Below are 18,248 nucleotides of genomic sequence, written 5' to 3' on the forward strand. Positions count from 1 at the left end.
ACATTTCAAATCAATGCACTAATTTTGCAATTACCATTATTTTCTGATTCTAAGCGCTAGCCAATAATTTAGTAAGGATACTCCATATCATAAATTGACTTTCTACAAAATTTGCATTATATAAAAACATTTTAATTCAATCATCTAATAGTCATATAGGAATACTTAATTTCTTAATATTATCCTCTAACAAAACAAAAATATTTATTCACATCTAATTATTTTATTATTAAATAATAATAATTAAAGTTCTAGATTTTAAAAAGTATATACGTACATAAATATGTTTAATTGTTTTCATCCAACGAAATAGTAATAGTTAGTATACATATATTATATATTTAATTTCTACTTGTATCATCTAATGAAAGGATAATAGTCATTTGCGTCAAATTATTTTATTAGTATTAAATAATTACTAAAATTTTGAATCATAAAAATGATTGCATCATATACATACTTAATTTCTTAGTGTCATTGTTCAACGAAATAGTAATAGTCACTCACATCAACTTTTTTTTTCTATAATAATGTTTAAAATTCTAAATTCTAAAATAGTACTCCAGTAGTATACATATGTTATATATTTAATTTCTACCTGTGTCATCTAATGAAAGGATAATAGTCATTTGCGTCAAATTATTTTATTAGTATTAAATAATTCCTAAAATTCTGAATCATAAAAATGATCGCATGCATATAAGTACTTAATTTCTTAGTGTCATTGTTCAACGAAATAGTAATAGTCACCCACATCAACTTTTTTTTTTCTATAATAATGTTTAAAATTCTAAATTCTAAAATAGTACTCCAGTAGTATACATATGTTATATATTTAATTTCTACCTGTGTCATCTAATGAAAGGATAATAGTCATTTGCGTCAAATTATTTTATTAGTATTAAATAATTACTAAAATTCTGAATCATAAAAATGATTGCATGCATATACATACTTAATTTCTTAGTGTCATTGTTCAACGAAATAGTAATAGTCACCCACGTCAACTTTTTTTTTTCTATAATAATGTTTAAAATTCTAAATTCTAAAATTCTAAAACACATTATTTTGACACCATGTAACAATTTAATTCTAGTATACAAATTTAAATTATTGTTCCCTAACATTTTGTCCATTAATAAAATAAAGCATGTATAAATTTCGAATCTTTATTTGATGCTATAAGAACTCAAGCAATTAAATTGATTTATTAATTTTATAATTATAAATTCTAGATTCAATAATGTTTTGTAATAATATAATTAAGATTGAGTATCAAATCTATTAAGTACCTATAAGTTTAGAATTTAAAAAAGTTAATTGTATAATGTATTATTTAAAATAAAGTTTAAATTCATTATATTAGATTAAATTTTTAAAAAAAATTCGTGATTGAAGTTAGAATGAATAATTCAAAAAATTTATGGCATGTATTTCCAAGTCTTCGTGACTCATGTTAGTAGAATTAAATCAAGTGGAATTTTGGAACTAGAAAAAAATGGTGAGATTGTGGACTTCTTCCTAAACAAAATAGTGGAGTATAAAATTAAATCCAATATATGATGCAACCGATATTAGAGAGATTGAAGATTATGGTGAGATGATTAGAGAGAATATTTGCTTAAATCATGTCATCCATATAAATGCACACAACTTTCCTAAGCAAGTAATTCTTAAATATAAATAAATGTTTTTATATGCACAAGGGTAGTATGGTATATGTACAAAATATTTATTTAAATAAAAATATAAAATAATCTAAAATGACTACTTTAACCTCATTATGTCTTAGACATTATGTCTCCAAAACATTAGTGATTAAATTTTTAATGTAACGACTTCGAAATTTGTAAAATACCAGTATTTATTTTTTAAATGTAACCACTTCCAAACTGGTAAAAATAAACTTAACCAATTAATTCCATCTACTCATGATTGCTTACCCACTAACGATTTAAATGATTATTGGGCTTTAAAAGTCTAAATGTCATGAGGAGTTCGAAGTCAGGCCACTCACGTTGCGTCGATCTCTATTTTACAATTAATAAATCATTACGAAGTGTTTGAAGGGTTTAAATGATGATAATAAATTACTATTAATAAAAATAATAAACATTCGTAATCTTGTATTTCTAATAATTAGAAAACTAGACAGACCAATATAACATGATAACCAGGTGCAAGATGTGTGTTCAGATCATCTAACTTTTAGGAACACTACTACTATAGCTAATATAATCAAGAACTTAATGTATAGGAGTTTTGAATGAAAAAAATTAATAATAAATTGTTGATTATATACATAGTAACTCATTTAGTACTTAATAATTAATATCGCACAACTAAGAACGAAATTATTTATAAACACATATAGTAGAAGATTGTACAATGAAATTTTTTAAAAAAACAACTATTCTTAATTATTTAGATAAATTGCTTAAATCTCCATGCAAAAGAAAAAATAAATCTGTTATATTTCCACAAAATGAATAAATTTTTATTACTGATTATATTCGAAATATCAAAATAGAAATAGATATAGTCATATAGATGGAACGGGAATACGGGATGACGACATTGACCCCGTAGTAACGGATTGGCAAGGACAGACGGCGTTACAGGATGAGGGACAGCTTCTGATTGGATAGATTTTACGTTAACCAATAGGATTGCGGGGTCCGTACTAAAACGGTGTACCTACTCCAATCTGTGTTCTCCGGCATACATGGATACCTTTTTCCCCTGTGGGTAGGCCCACTGCTATTGCTTTGGGTGCTTCCTAAGTCAAGAACTAAAAAGACAATATTGCCCTATTTACCATAATATTATACTCCCTCTGTCCAATTAAAAATAAAACGTTTTCTAAAATGAAACAACTCTATCTCTACTTTTTTATCTTTCTTACTTTACTCTCTCTTCATTAACTCACAAAATAACACTACATAAAATCTCGTGCCGATTTCCAAATGTTCCATTTTAAGTGGGACGGAGGGAGTACTACCTTCTTCCATCTCATAATAAATGTCACATTTTCATTTTTAGTTTATCATAATAAAGCTATCATATTTTCTTTTATAATAAAAGTTGCATCTCACATTCATATAAATATATAATATTTTTTTCACTTAACACACAAAACAAGATCTCCCAAAATCTCGTGTCATTATTCCAATGTGTCATCTGTTATAGGACAGAGGGAATACTATTATATACTCTCTTCGTCTATTATTAAACTTCATACTTTGACTCAGCACGAGTTTTACTAAATATGTATGATAAAAGGTGGGTTGAAAGAGTTAGTGCAATGTTCCTATTTTTATACATTCCTTGTTTTAGAATAAAATGTGATTGAAAAAGAGTTAGTGGAACATTGAGTCCATTAACAAAAGAGAAGTGTTTACTCACTAAGTTCCGTTTCATCCTACGTATAACGGCTTTCAAATGGAGAATATCGTGCAACAATTTCATTGGCGATGTACTCCCTCCCTTCCATAGTAATGGAGACGTTTTTTTTCGACACGGCGATTAAGAAAAACTGTGTTAGGTGAGTTAAGTAAAAGGAGAGTAAAGTAGAAAATGAAAAAGGCAGAGATATGAAGAGAGAGAAAAGTAAGAGAGAGTAAAAGTAGGTGTGAAAAAATGTGTTGACTTTTACTAAAAAGAGAAATGACTCTATTACTATGGAACTTATCAAAATAGCAAAATGACTTTGTTTTATATAGAACGGAGGAGGAAGTACATTATAGGTGTTCATTAAGCATAATGGTTAAACAATCAAATGTATACAAAAATGGCAATATACTTTCTCGTGCAACATTGTCATTGGCGATACACATATAGGTGATATATTTTTCCTCAAAAATGGCAATATACTTTCTCGTGCAACATTGTTATTGTTATTGGCGATACATATACAGGTGATATATTTTTCCTTTGAGGAAATAATGGCATTATACTTAATTTTAAATATGTAATGCTATTGTTTCAAATGAGGGTGGTTGAAATATTGTCTGAAATTACCTTACAAATATTTTCAATGCATAATTTTGAGAAAATACTAATAGTTGCTAGTTACGGTGTGTTTTTAGTAGAAAAAAGATATTACTACTAATTAAGGGCTCCACTATATAGAAATAGAAAAATATGGATTTTTTTATAGAGAAGAGATATTTGTAAGGTTGAGATATAAAGAAGATTATGAGATTATGTTTTATGAAGAAAAAGTACCTTATACATCCACAATATTAAATACCACGTGTATATTGGATATGATAGTGTACATATAACACATTGCACAATTTCTTTTATATCCTGCATAAAATTGTCCTTCCTCTTATATATTTTTGAAAGTAGCAAAAGGTAATTAGACTACTTTTAAAGGCTTATTGCAAATTATAGTGGTGAAAGCAATTAAAATGTTTTGATTGCATTCTAGAACACATTCATTAATTGGTGTCAATTTTTCCTTTTTTTAGAAAAAGAGCCAATATATTCAAAACAAATGTAATTATCATCCTCCATAATCACCAACTGACTGCAAAAAAAAAGGGGTTAAAAAGGAAAATGGCACGTAAGCATTTTGGCAAACCAACACTATAATTACTGAGAAAAGATGTAGAATGATGACTGTGTAACTATGGCCTAACCTAAAATCGTGAATTTCAAGCCAATGCCCTTTGCGAGTGTCAGCCACGCCCACCACCATCAAATCTATACTCATACCACATCTATTAAATAAACTACCCTACAACACTGAGGTCGCAAATCAGACAACAATTAATGTTCAATGAACATTTTCAATAATTGAAAATAAAACAAACCAAACCACAATAATTGTCGTTGTTAATTGGGCTCTGAGTTTAGCGTCAACTGTACAATTATTTCTATTGCGAGGTTATGCAGCCCAGCCCAAATATATGGGCCTTCTCACCAATAATATGTCTTCATCGTCATATATTATGAAATTCAAATGAGATTATTTTTCATAAAAATTTATAATTGAAAATTATATAATTATGGTTTTATTGGTTATGAGCATTACGATATTATTGCTAATTAATGATATTATTATATATAACGTCAAGGTTGATATTCAAATGAATGATGATATGTATCCTCATAATGTGTGTCCAATAGCTTTGCAAGGAGTATATCATTATACTGGTGTGCAGTTTTCAAGATAAAATAATACAAGATAGTACAATTTAGGACTGAGTTGTGAGATTATTTGAGTCATAGGGGATTAGCTATGACTAATTATCTCATGATTATCCATCTTGATTGAGTTGTGGCCTTGTGGGGTTGAATCTAGGGGTGCTTAAACGGTTCTCCGGTTCTCGGTTAATCGGAACCGGAACCGAAACCGGAACCGACCGGTTAATTGAGGAACCGGAATCGGAAAATCCGGTTTCGGTTCCGGTACCGGTTCCAACTTTTTAAATAACACCGGTTCCGGTTCCGAACCGGAACCGACCGGTTCCGAACCGGGAACCGGATTATAATTCAATTTTATTTTTTTATAATTTAATATACTAAAAAATCTAATTTATTGAATTAATTTTGAATTAAAGTAAAATAGTTTGAAACATTGAGTGATTTTTAGATTTAAATGTTTAATCTGTGATACTTTGAATCTATAATTATTTCCCTAATCCATTTTTTATGAACTAACTACAATGAGTAGAACATCATAAGTTTGTTTTTAGTTTTCAAAAGAACTTATACAAAACAATATCATTTCATATGATATATTTCTTACAAATTTATTAACAATTCATTTAACATACGATTTTAACATATTTGTGAATAATTTATTAAGTGTTCCGGTATAAACCAAATAGTCACAACAATATAAATTAGTATTGGAAATTCCAATGAATACTATGTTTAGCCAAAAAAGGGAAAATGAAATTCAATTTTAAAACTCATTTTTTTTTAAAAAATTACTAAAGTTTAGAACTCCTATTTTTATATTAGCAAAAAATTGCTAACATAAACTAGTCCGACCCGACCTACTACACTTGGCATCACTCTTATCCATATATGAATATTATTCTATTGTTGGTTTGTATTTTGTGTATTTATTTTAATTTTTAGGTATTATTTGTTATAATTCTAGATGTTGGATTATTATTTTTTTAGTATTGAACTATTTAAAATTATAAATAAATTCGGATTAAAATTACACATCGGTTCCGGTTCAGAACCGGAATCGACCGGTTCTTAACCGGCCGGTTCCAAATCGGAACCGATCAGTTCCGGTTCCGGTTCCGGTTCCGGTTCTTGAATTTATGAAAATTTAAAACCGGTTAACCGGTCAACCGGTCCGGTTAGAACCGGAACCGGCCGAATAAGCAGGCCTAGTTGAATCTCATGAACCAAACACATTACAAATTTAATCCTGGATACAATATTGCAAACCGAACACCATGTATAATTTTAATACATAGTTAAAATTTAAAATCAAGTTGCTTAAATTAAGGGAAATATTTCCCATAAATTAAAGAGTTCCTTGAATTATATTAATTAAAATAACCATTTAAGTATTAAAATGATTAATTTCCAAATGTCAAAATAATAATCGTAAAATAAAAATATATAAAAATTAATATAACCTTATTTTTTTATTTAAAAATGGTTTTAATTCGATCACTTATTATACTCATTTACTGCTACATAAAATGGTGCTTATTTTATAATCGGCAATGTTTATTAATATAATAGATTCGTTTTTATGACACGGTAAATGACACAAAGAAATATTCATTTTTTCAAAAATTTTTAATATTCGTCAACTGACATCTTATTTATCCATTTTCTTTATTCACTTTAGATCCTCCTATTTGATAACAATAATTAAAGCTATGCAGTCACATAATTGCCCACGCAAAATTTCAATAATAATAATAATAATAATAATTTTAACAATCTTATTTTTGATGAAAATTGACTATTGTTTTTATTTAGGTAATTTGATTTTACTGAATTGACCACATTTTGACTGTTTAGTAACAATATCCAAATGCGCCATTTTAATCCAATGAAACTGTCATGTTCTAATTTAAGTAAGTCACAAAAGGTCATTAAGTCAATATGATTTACATAAAATCATCAGAAAATTAAGCAGAATTCCATATACTAATATTTTCTGAATTTGTATGGATTGACTCTATACAATTTATGTGTGAGGTCTACTTAAGGCAGTATTTTGGATTTAATTCAAATCAAAATAGCAAAACAACAGTTGACGACATTCTCTTATCCCAAACCCAAACACCCATTATATGTACCTGCAATTCTTGTCAGAAAAAAAGAATTGATTTATAAAAGTGATAATGGTGAGAAAAATAATGTGTTTGGTGATAGTATTAGTATTAGTGATGTTGGGTGGTGGAAATGCAATATTACATGATTATGGGGATGCCCTTGCAAAAAGCATATTATATTATGAGGGGCAAAGGTCGGGAAAGCTTCCGCCTACGCAGCGTGTGACATGGAGAAAGGACTCGGCTCTTTGCGACGGGCGCGACAAGGGTGTAAGTGTCATTTTACCATTGTTTCTTTTTGGTACGGAGATTAAGAAAAAATTGTGTTAGGTGAATTAAGTAAAGGGAGAATAAAGTGGAAAACGATAAAGACAGAGAGATGAATTAAGAAAAAAGTAAGAGAGAGTAAAGTAGGTGTGGAAAAATGTGTTCACTTTTACTAAAAGTGGAAATGACTCTATTACTATGAAACGAACTAAAATGACAAAATGACTCTATTACTATAGAACGGAGGGGTAGTTTTTTACATGACAAAATTAATAATTTTCAGGTTGACAAAATGACAAAATGACTCTATTACTATAGAACAGAGGGGTAGTTTTTTACATGACAAAATTAATAATTTTCAGGTTGACCTAAGCGGTGGATACTACGACGCGGGCGACAACGTTAAGTACAACTTCCCGATGGCGTTCACGATAACGATGATGGCTTGGGGAGTGATCGAACACGGCAATTCCATGGGCCCGGAGCTGCCACATGCACTGGAGGGGGTGCGGTGGGCCACGGACTACTTCATGAAATCCACGGCGGCCGCCCCCGACATCATTTACGCTCAGGTGGGAGACCCCAACGCCGATCACAACTGCTGGCAAAGGCCGGAAGACATGGACACTCCCAGAACAGTTTATGCGGTCACTCCCGACAAGCCAGGATCCGAAGTGGCCGCAGAGACCGCCGCAGCGCTGGCTGCAGCGTCTTTGGCGTTTAGGGCTTTCGGACATGAGGCCTATGGTATTCGGCTTTTGAAAAGGGCTGTTAAGGTACTCCTACTATATTAATGTTTTGCATCTTTAATTTGTTTTTGGATTTTCTTCTAAATTTTTTGTTACTCTTACTCCATTAGGTATTTAAGTTTGCTGACAAGTATAGAGGGACTTACAATGACAGTATTGGTGAAGGAGCATGTCCTTTTTATTGTGATTACAGTGGCTATGAAGTGAGTATGAAGTAAATTCAATTACTAAATCAAAATAAACCCAATAAATAAATAAAAACTTGCAGGATGAATTGTTGTGGGGCGCAGCATGGCTATACAAGGCCACCAATAAGGTGTATTACTGGAATTATGTGAAGGAAAACATCATAACCTTCAAAGCCCAGATCGAAGGAGCCAATTTCGAATTCGGTTGGGATTCTAAACATGCTGGAATCAGTGTTCTTGTCTCCAATGTAAGTTTATGTGATTATTCCTAGATTTAATTTTTCATCGCAAAATCTAATTACATAATCATTAATTGTATCTGTCTACCATGATGCAGTGGGTGCTTAATAACAGCACCGAAGCTTCTACAACACCTTTCCTCTCCTATGCAGACTCATTTATGTGTTCTCTTATGCCCGAATCTCCCACTAAAACAGTCCAATTCACTCCTGGTAATAATGTCCTCTAATTTAACACTCTAGTACAACAATATTCATAATAATTTGGGTTGTCTAAACAACGAATGTGGTTGAATTATGGTCAACGTTACAAAGTTTTAATTTTTCTGGATTGTCAGGTTGAGAAATTTGTCATGAGCTTTAATGTGGTGGGACATACGTGTATTATTTTAGATGTATTTGTTTAACACTTGATAATCTAATAATTTGTTTTAAACGTTATAAAATTAATCCTTGACAAGATCAAGATTCATAGTTTAAATGACTTTTATCCTAACAAATACGTATTAATTCTGCATAAATGTATCGCAGGTGGGCTTTTGATGAAAGGAGGAAGGTGCGATTTGCAGCAAGTCACCTCCATCTCATTTCTTGTATTAGCCTACACTAATTACTTGAAGAATTCTACACATGTGATTCAGTGCAACGATAAAACCATCAATCAAACCCAACTCTTGAATTTTACAAAAAATCAGGTACATTACATACCTTAAAAAAATTAATAGAATAATTGATTAATTGAACTGGATTGTGTAGGTGGATTATATACTAGGAAGCAATCCATTGAACATGTCTTACATGGTGGGGTACGGTGATAAGTTTCCAAGGAGGATACACCACCGGGGTTCGTCAATACCATCGTTGGCACAACACCCCGACCACATAGCATGCAAGGAAGGGACGCCGTATTTCGCTAGCACAGCATCCAACCCTAACGAGCACACAGGGGCGGTAGTCGGAGGCCCGGAGATAGACGACTCCTTTGCCGATGCTCGTGCCTACTCCTCCAAATCGGAACCCACCACTTATATCGTGTCGCCGCTTGTTGGCTTATTGGCTTATTTTTCGGAGGCCGCCGCTCACTAGCTAGTAGCTAATTGCATTCACTCATTACCTAATTCTATTCAAACTACAAATACTTGTCTGTCGGTTAACTTTTTTTTATCCTTTTTAAGCAATGTCGACATTTGGTTGGCATTGATAGATACTCTGTATGTAGCACCCAAAAATGTGGTGAACAAGATTTCGTGTACCATATATTAAAAAAAATACATTTAGGTATTACTTCATACCATGATATACATGTGAAAAGTGAACATGATGTATTCTTACACAATTTGTAAAAGCGTCGATTTTGTAAGAGTTGCACGACATTGATCTCTCTATAAAAATTAAAGGCCTAATATAAAGAAGGGATGATTGTAATAATTTTTGGTTAACTTATAGTTTCATAACTTTTAAAATTGATATATAAAATCATAACTTTTTCGATTTTTCTCAATTGTTTTGGATAAATTGAAATTAATATTGCAATATCAAATATGATAGGACAAATTGTAATAATTTTTGGTTAACTTATAGTTCCATAACTTTTAAAATTGATATATAAAATCATAACTTTTTTGATTTTTCACAGTTGTTTTGGTCAAATTGAAATTAATATGGCAATATCAAATATGATATGACTATTGGTTTCTGATTTTACAAGATATAAGTCGGGCGTAATACAACCCAAAAGAAGGAATACAAAGAACTAACTGAATCGAAATTACAAAGGAAGATTCGAAACAAATAAACTGAAAAGGAATTTAGCCGAGTCGAGGAGGCCTCTTTCCGCAAGACGAGATATGCCCCGGTAGTGCTCTTCGGATTGACGTTTCGTCCCCAAAGATAAAACGGCTAGCGTCTCTGATGAAGCAACACCGGAATCAACAGAGCTCCGGCGAACTGGATGGAGGAGAGGGCAGAGCTTCGACAGAAGAACAATACAGAGGGAGGAGAGAGCGTATGATGCAAATGCTATGTGAATTCTAGTTTCTGGTGTGTAGAATGTTAGAATGGCTAGCCTATTTATAGGCTCGGTCCACTGCAGGGGGTCAACGGCCATAATGGCTGTCATCAATGCTGCTAGACCGTAACGGTCGTCGGTACGAAACGTTACAAAACGTTACAGAGCTGAGAGTCTGATCTAGAAGCTTCTAGATTCGTTCATGACGTGGACTATCACGTGTCAGCCACGTTGGCTTACCGCGTCATACTGACGAGGTGGCATCCCGCTTGGCCCCCTGACGTGGAAACGGTGGTGGTCTAAAGAGTACTAGACCCACTAGCCTTGGGCCAAGCCCACAACTAGGCCCAAGCACCAAGCCCACGACCAGGCCCAAAGAATAGCCCAAAGACCAATTGCCAAGATCCAAGGGCACGGGCTCGAGGCGGGGCGCGCGGCGGCGCGCGTGTGGGCTGTAGATCCAAAGAACAGCACAAAGACCAATTGCCAAGATCCAAGGGCACGGGCTCGAGGCGGGGCGGGCGGCGGCGGCGCGCGCGTGTGGGCTCTACAACCCATCTTAGTCCACTATAATTATTCCATGTAATAATCCTTCTTATTAAATACTCCTAGTTTAATAAGGTTGTAACTTCCAATGTGGGATAATTAACTCTCTTAATTATTTCCTAAGCTTCTTTCATAGCTCATTAAGTTTGCAATTTTGCACAACTTTAATCCCTTATTTCTCACTCACCGGGAATCGGATTTGAGAAAATGAATATACCACGGTCATCTACTCCGAACGTAGATCGACGCTATATCATTTAATTTTACAAAATTAAATGTCTCGTTAAAATTATAATTGGTCAAAGTTCATTAATCGGGCATAGATTCCAACAATGACAACAAAACGACGTTATTTTTGACAAAAAACGATAACTAATATATTTTGAGGTATATATGGTTATTATATGACATCAACTCCTTCCTTCAAATTATAAAATTTGTGTTGACAACCTTTCCAATATAACGTCGATCAAGACATTTCATTAGATCAAAAAAATTAAGTATCAACCGCAGAAGATTATAATCCTTAGGATTACAATCCACATTGAAACAAACACATGAATTTGTCACAAGTTAGGGCAAAAAAAATTCTCCGGCCAATATCAATCCATTATTTAATGTATAAAACCTTTGGCCACCAAACATGCCTGATTTGAGCATTCCGGCGGCCTCTCCGCCACCAAACCTCACCATCGAACATGTATCAGCAATTCTTGTTGGAAAACAAGAATTGATTTATAAAAGTGATAGTGGTGAAAATAATATGTGTTTGATGATAGTATTAGTATTATTTGTCTTGGGTTGTGGAAATACAATATTACATTATTACGGGGATGCCCTTGCAAAAAAGCATATTATTATGAGGTGCAAAGGACTCAGCTCTTTGCGACGGCCATGACGAGGGCGTAAGTGTCATTTTATTATATAAGAACATTTACTTACCATTTTTTAAATCTAAATATACGAACTTCAAATATCATATTTTTTCCCTGACGAAATTAACTTTCTCAAAGTGAAAGAATGTAAAATCTCGGAATTTTTTGTATTTAAAGTTGAATTAGCTTATCCTTTTATAAAGGGTGTCGTATTAATGGTAGTCATTTTTGCCACGTCGGAAAAACTCTATTAATAATGTCGAAAGTTTGTGTTTTTTACATGCATATAACTCCTTTCTATTTTTATTCGAACAATAAATACTAATAATCCAATTTTAAGAAGAGTAGTGATAAATTAACAAAAATTATATATACAAAGTTGGTGTATATTTGTCATTTTCTATTATTTGCAATGACTAAGGTAGTTACTTATTTTAATTATACATTATAACCCCATGTCAACTAATTAAGGAATGGACTATAATACATAAACCAAACATTAAAAAGAAAATGCTTAGATTTTTAATAAAAATATTTAATTTTCAGAATTTAAACAAATATTCTACGTCATGTTTTTATAATTTTAACAAAAATATGAAAATGAGTTAAAAGAAAAAAAAAACAGTGGAAATATTGATAATCAAATTAATAATGATTAAATAAAATTTAATTTTAAAATAATATAATAATATAGTATATCATAATATTATTTGAAGATTAATGTTATAGTATATTACTCCAATATATCCATTTTCCTTCAATACTTATCATTTTTAGTTATAAAATAATAATTCTTATAAACTTATTTTCATAAATTTATTTAAATTATTTTTTTATTCCAAAATTTTATTATATACGGAGTATTTTCTTTTTAATTTTGATCACGTATGTACATTGTATTTTATTTCACTTTCTTCAACTAATTTAATATGTGTGATTTGGATATAATTTGAAGCTATGATTTCAAAATTACATGGAGAAATATGCAAAGAAATGTCAATATATTATCATTTGGTACTATTGTCAAAATTACATGAAAGAAGATTTAATCATCTAGTACTGTATATTTTGAATACATAATTAATTACACTTGAAGAATGTATCACGAGCATATGGGGCCGCTGAGTGTGACAATCTTCAATAATCGAATTACCTCTATTATGCTAATCACAAAATAATTCGATAATATGATTTAAAAATAATAGGGATTTATTATATAATTTACTATATCAATTTATCTGGTAGTCATACAATTAAATAATATGTCACATGTTATGTCATATGTTGCTATCATCGAATCATCCCTATATTATTTAACGCAATACAAAAATAATTATGAAATTATGCTACAATATTTCAGTGAAATGTTGAAATCATAGTGATTTATCAGATAATTTCAACTTTTCATAATCTTAACAATTTGTGCAGCACAAGCTATACATTAGAAGATTTACATTAGAAGATTGAATTGTATGTTACTGATTCAAACAATCTCTCATCATCTGACCCATATTATATTTTTAATAATAAATTATAGCAATGTCATACATCACATAATATCATTTAACCATAATAGTTTCTTAATTATATATTATTTTCATTTTGAAATCATATCAATGATATACACTATATAAAATAAAGAAATATCTAGAATAATATTTATGAAGGAAAAAGATATTATTACAAAGAAATATATTAAAGAAGTTTCAATGAAATGTTTTATTATTTTGCAAAAAAATTTGTTCTCTTCTGAAATTTCTACCAATATGTACTAAAATACTTGCAAAATTAAAAGTTAGAAATTAAAAAAAATATAGTATTTCAGTAGTTTTAAATATATATGGCATAATACGAGAGAAATTTGAATTAAAAGAGTATTTTGCCCAATTTTACTTTGTAGAAAAAGGAACAATTTATTTATGTTTATATCATTGTGGCAATTCTAATAAATGAATAAAAAATCTATTCCATTAGAATACTATGAATAATTATTCTATCTAAATTTTTATTGTGAATCTTTTAATTAACATGGATATTTTCAAGAATAAAATTACTTACATATTTTTAAAAATAATATAAATAAAGAAACTTGTGATAGTATAATTTTCCTCTTATAATTGTAAATAGGGTGTGTAGGTTGCTCAATTTAAACAATATTTAAGGACAAATGCATACTAGTATACTTACGATGGGGGCATCTTAAGACGTAACATTAAAGCATTGATAAAATCATTCAATTTATGGAAATAATTGTTTATGAATTTTTGCGCTGCTTAATTTTGTGGAAATTCTAAAAATAAAATTAAGGCATTTGCATGTACTCACCCAAAAGTCCAAAACTATGCTATTCTGGATTATGAAAATGAAACATAAATACAATTATCCAATTAGGTTACAAAGATAAGATTAAGTTGACCCTTTTATTTCTGAAACAAAAACCATGTATTTATGGAAAAATCTCTTGTTATAAATAAGACAAAAAAAGTCTTGTGTTTTAGCATAATTACTAATGTTAGGAGAAATGAAATTGGCAATGGAGAGAAAAATAATGTGTATGGTAATAGTGTTAATGTATGTAAGTAGTGGAAATGCAAAATCGCATGATTATGGCGATGCCCTCTCAAAAAGCTTGCTATTTTTTGAGGGGCAAAGGTCAGGGAAGCTTCCCTCCACGCAGCGTATGACATGGCGAAAGGACTCGGCTCTTCGTGATGGTTCCGACAAGGGTGTAAGCATCATTTTTATCGAATTATGATTATTTAAGGATTTTAGAGCATTACGAGCTTATTCGTAGAAGTGGTATCCTATTAATTTTTGTACGGGATGTAACCCCTATGCCACATAATGGCTGTAGACCTTATTTACTTTCTTTCTTTCTTTTTCCTGATATAAAAAATGCAATTATCTCCAAGAACAAAATGTGTGCAATTATCTTGAAAGTATCGTTAGTTTGATCTGTATTTGTATTAATTCGAGTAGGTGGACCTAAGCGGTGGATACTACGACGCGGGGGACAACGTGAAGTTCAACTTCCCGATGGCATTCACGATAACGATGATGGCGTGGGGTGTGATGGAACAAGGGAAGTCCATGGGCACGGAGCTGCCACATGCACTGGAGGCGGTGCGGTGGGCGACGGACTATTTCCTGAAATGCACTGCCGCCGCCCCCACCATCATTTACGCCCAAGTCGGAGACCCCTTCGGCGACCACAACTGCTGGCAAAGGCCGGAAGACATGGACACTCCCAGAACGGTCTACGCGGTCACTCCCGACAAGCCGGGGTCCGAAGTCGCTGCAGAGACCGCTGCGGCGCTGGCTGCCGCGTCTTTGGCGTTTAGGGATTTTGGGGATGAGGCGTACGGCAAGGTGCTTTTGGAAAGGGCTGTTAAGGTAATTTTCATTATTACTAACACATATCTTTTTGTTTTGGATTTTGTTCTAATTTTATTTGTGTATTTGTATAATTAGGTATTTGAGTTTGCAGACAAGTATAGAGGGACTTACAATGACAGTATTGGTGAAGGAGCATGTCCTTTTTATTGTGATTACAGTGGCTACCAAGTAAGTAGTACTACTACTATATATGTGTATAGATGAAATCATTTAAGCTTTGAGAAATACATGTTGTGCTACAATTAAGTTTATGGGTGGTTTTATGAGTTAGTCATTTTTGTTTCGTTTTAATAGGTTCATTTGTTTGATGACCATATACATATTGTTAGTCATTCTATTGTTTCAGCGCAAATGTATACATTGCTTAAACAATCATTTTTCTGTTTTTGCTTGTTTAAAGCTTTGATATACTTTTATGTCAGTATTTTTCTGTTTCGATCCAGATGTATCATTGGCTTAGTCGGTTTTCAGTTTCAAGCCATATATATATTGATGTCTCTTTAAAGTTTTAGCCATCAGTCGGCGATCACTCTGATGCTTGGATTTTCATCTTAAAACCAATTTTAGAATTTTATATTGAATCCAACTCTATCTTTAGGATGAGTTGTTGTGGGGCGCAGCATGGCTATACAAAGCCACCAATGAGGTGTATTATTGGAATTATGTGAAGGAAAACATCATAACCTTCAAAGCCCAGATCGAAGGAGCCAATTTCGAATTCGGTTGGGATTCTAAACATGCTGGAATCAGTGTTCTTGTCTCCAATGTAAGTTTATGTGATTATTCCTAGATTTAATTTTTCATCGCAAAATCTAATTACATAATCATTAATTGTATCTGTCTACCATGATGCAGTGGGTGCTTAATAACAGCACCGAAGCTTCTACAACACCTTTCCTCTCCTATGCAGACTCATTTATGTGTTCTCTTATGCCCGAATCTCCCACCAAAACCTTCCAATTCACTCCTGGTAATGTCCTCTAATTTAATATTATGACAATTTTTCATCTTAAAAAGAGTAGAATATTTGGTTGAATTTTGGTCGGTGAGTAACTTTAGAAACGGAATATTTAGATTACGAATTAAGTTTCAAATTTTCTAGCTGCCACGTCACCACATATGCTTACCCAAAATTCCACAGATAGGACGAATGAAAAAATTAACACCTTTATATAGTATGATCTAATATTTGTTTTCAAACGTTATACGATCAAGATTAATTAACAACTGTTCTCCTTAATAATACTATGTATTAATTGTATACATATGTATTATAGGTGGGCTTTTGATGAAAGAAGGAAACTGCGATTTGCAACAAGTCACCTCCATCTCATTTCTTGTATTAGCCTACAATAATTACTTAAAGAATTCTACACATGTGATCCGATGCAACGACAAAATTATCAATCAAACCCAACTCGTGAATTTCACAAAAAACCAGGTACATTACATACCTTCAAAAATTTAATGGAATAGTTGAAACTAATTGAATTGAATTGTGTAGGTGGATTATATACTCGGAAGCAACCCATTGAATATATCTTACATGGTGGGGTACGGCGATAAGTTTCCGAGGAGGATACACCACCGGGGTTCGTCAATACCATCGTTGGATCAACATCCCGACCACATAGCATGCAAGGAAGGGACGCCTTATTTCCAGAGCACGGCCTCCAACCCTAACGAGCTCACAGGGGCCGTAGTCAGAGGGCCGGAGATAGATGACTCTTTTGCTGACGCTCGCGCCAACTCCTCCAAATCGGAGCCCGCCACTTATATCACGTCACCGCTTGTTGGATTATTGGCTTATTTTTCCGAGGTCTCCGCTCACTAGCTATTTGTGTTCAAATAATATATAGTTGTCTGTCGGTGAATCCGCCGGTAAACTTTTTTTCTTTTTTTCCTCCTTTTTAAGCAATGTCGACTTTTGTTTGATACCGATAGATACTCTTTATGTAGCACCCAAAAAATGTGGTGTAAAGTGGTGTACAAGATTTTGTGTACCATATATTAAAAGATGCATCTAGCTATTACTTCATACCATAATATGCAATGTGTTGGAGATGTGAAAAGTGAACATGACGTGTTCTAACAAAATTTGTTCTTAAAGCGTCGATTTTGTAAGAGTTTCACGACATTGATTTCACAATAAAAAATTGAAGGCCTAACATAAAGAAGGGATGATTGTAATAATTTTTCGTTCAGTTTTAGTTAGTCCCACAACTTTTAAAATTGATTCACTCCGTACTTGAAATAATGTCCCATTATGATATTTTGGGATGTCCACGATTTAAAGTTTCATTTGCTTTTTTCCATTTTAGGTCATTAAGGGGATCCATTATTCACCTAACTCAATACACTCTTATACCAATATATGAAAGTGGGTTCATTTTTCACTAATTCATTTCTCCATTTTTCTTCACAAAGTCAAATAATTTATTAAAATCCGCCCCGAGTCCAAATGGGACTATAAATGGCGGACCATGGAGTAACTTTTTTTATTTTTCTCAGCTTGGTCAAATTTGAAATTAACATGGCAATATCAAATATGATATGACAATAAAACGATGTTATTTTTCACAAAAAGCGACAATTGATGTATTTTGAGATCTATACGGTTATTATATAACATCAACTCCTTCCCCAAATTATTAAATTTGTGTTGACAACCATTCCAATATAATGTCGATCATCAAGACATTTCATTCGATCAAA

The 18,248-nt window shown here is 32.1% G+C and overlaps 2 protein-coding genes across 2 annotated transcripts; both read left to right on the forward strand.

The window, feature by feature from the left end:
* The first annotated feature begins 7,334 nt into the window (after positions 1-7,334).
* Positions 7,335-9,794, forward strand: LOC125209819 (endoglucanase 8-like). The gene is made up of 7 exons (XM_048109399.2): positions 7,335-7,535; positions 7,895-8,308; positions 8,392-8,484; positions 8,550-8,717; positions 8,807-8,921; positions 9,240-9,403; positions 9,465-9,794. The coding sequence occupies exons 1-7, from the start codon at positions 7,335-7,337 to the stop codon at positions 9,792-9,794; spliced, it is 1,485 nt and encodes a 494-aa protein (XP_047965356.2).
* Positions 9,795-14,670: 4,876 nt separating this feature from the next.
* LOC125216657 (endoglucanase 8-like) lies at positions 14,671-17,571 on the forward strand. Its single transcript, XM_048118410.2, has 7 exons — positions 14,671-14,865; positions 15,117-15,530; positions 15,609-15,701; positions 16,132-16,299; positions 16,389-16,503; positions 16,811-16,974; positions 17,038-17,571. Exons 1-7 carry the CDS (start codon positions 14,671-14,673, stop codon positions 17,365-17,367), a joined length of 1,479 nt encoding a protein of 492 aa, XP_047974367.2. The 3' UTR covers positions 17,368-17,571.
* Positions 17,572-18,248: the final 677 nt, after the last annotated feature.

This window comes from Salvia hispanica, chromosome 3 (assembly GCF_029641045.1).
Source record: "Salvia hispanica isolate PSC_SH4W2 chromosome 3, Shi_PSC_v1, whole genome shotgun sequence".
Lineage (NCBI taxonomy): Eukaryota > Viridiplantae > Streptophyta > Magnoliopsida > Lamiales > Lamiaceae > Salvia > Salvia hispanica.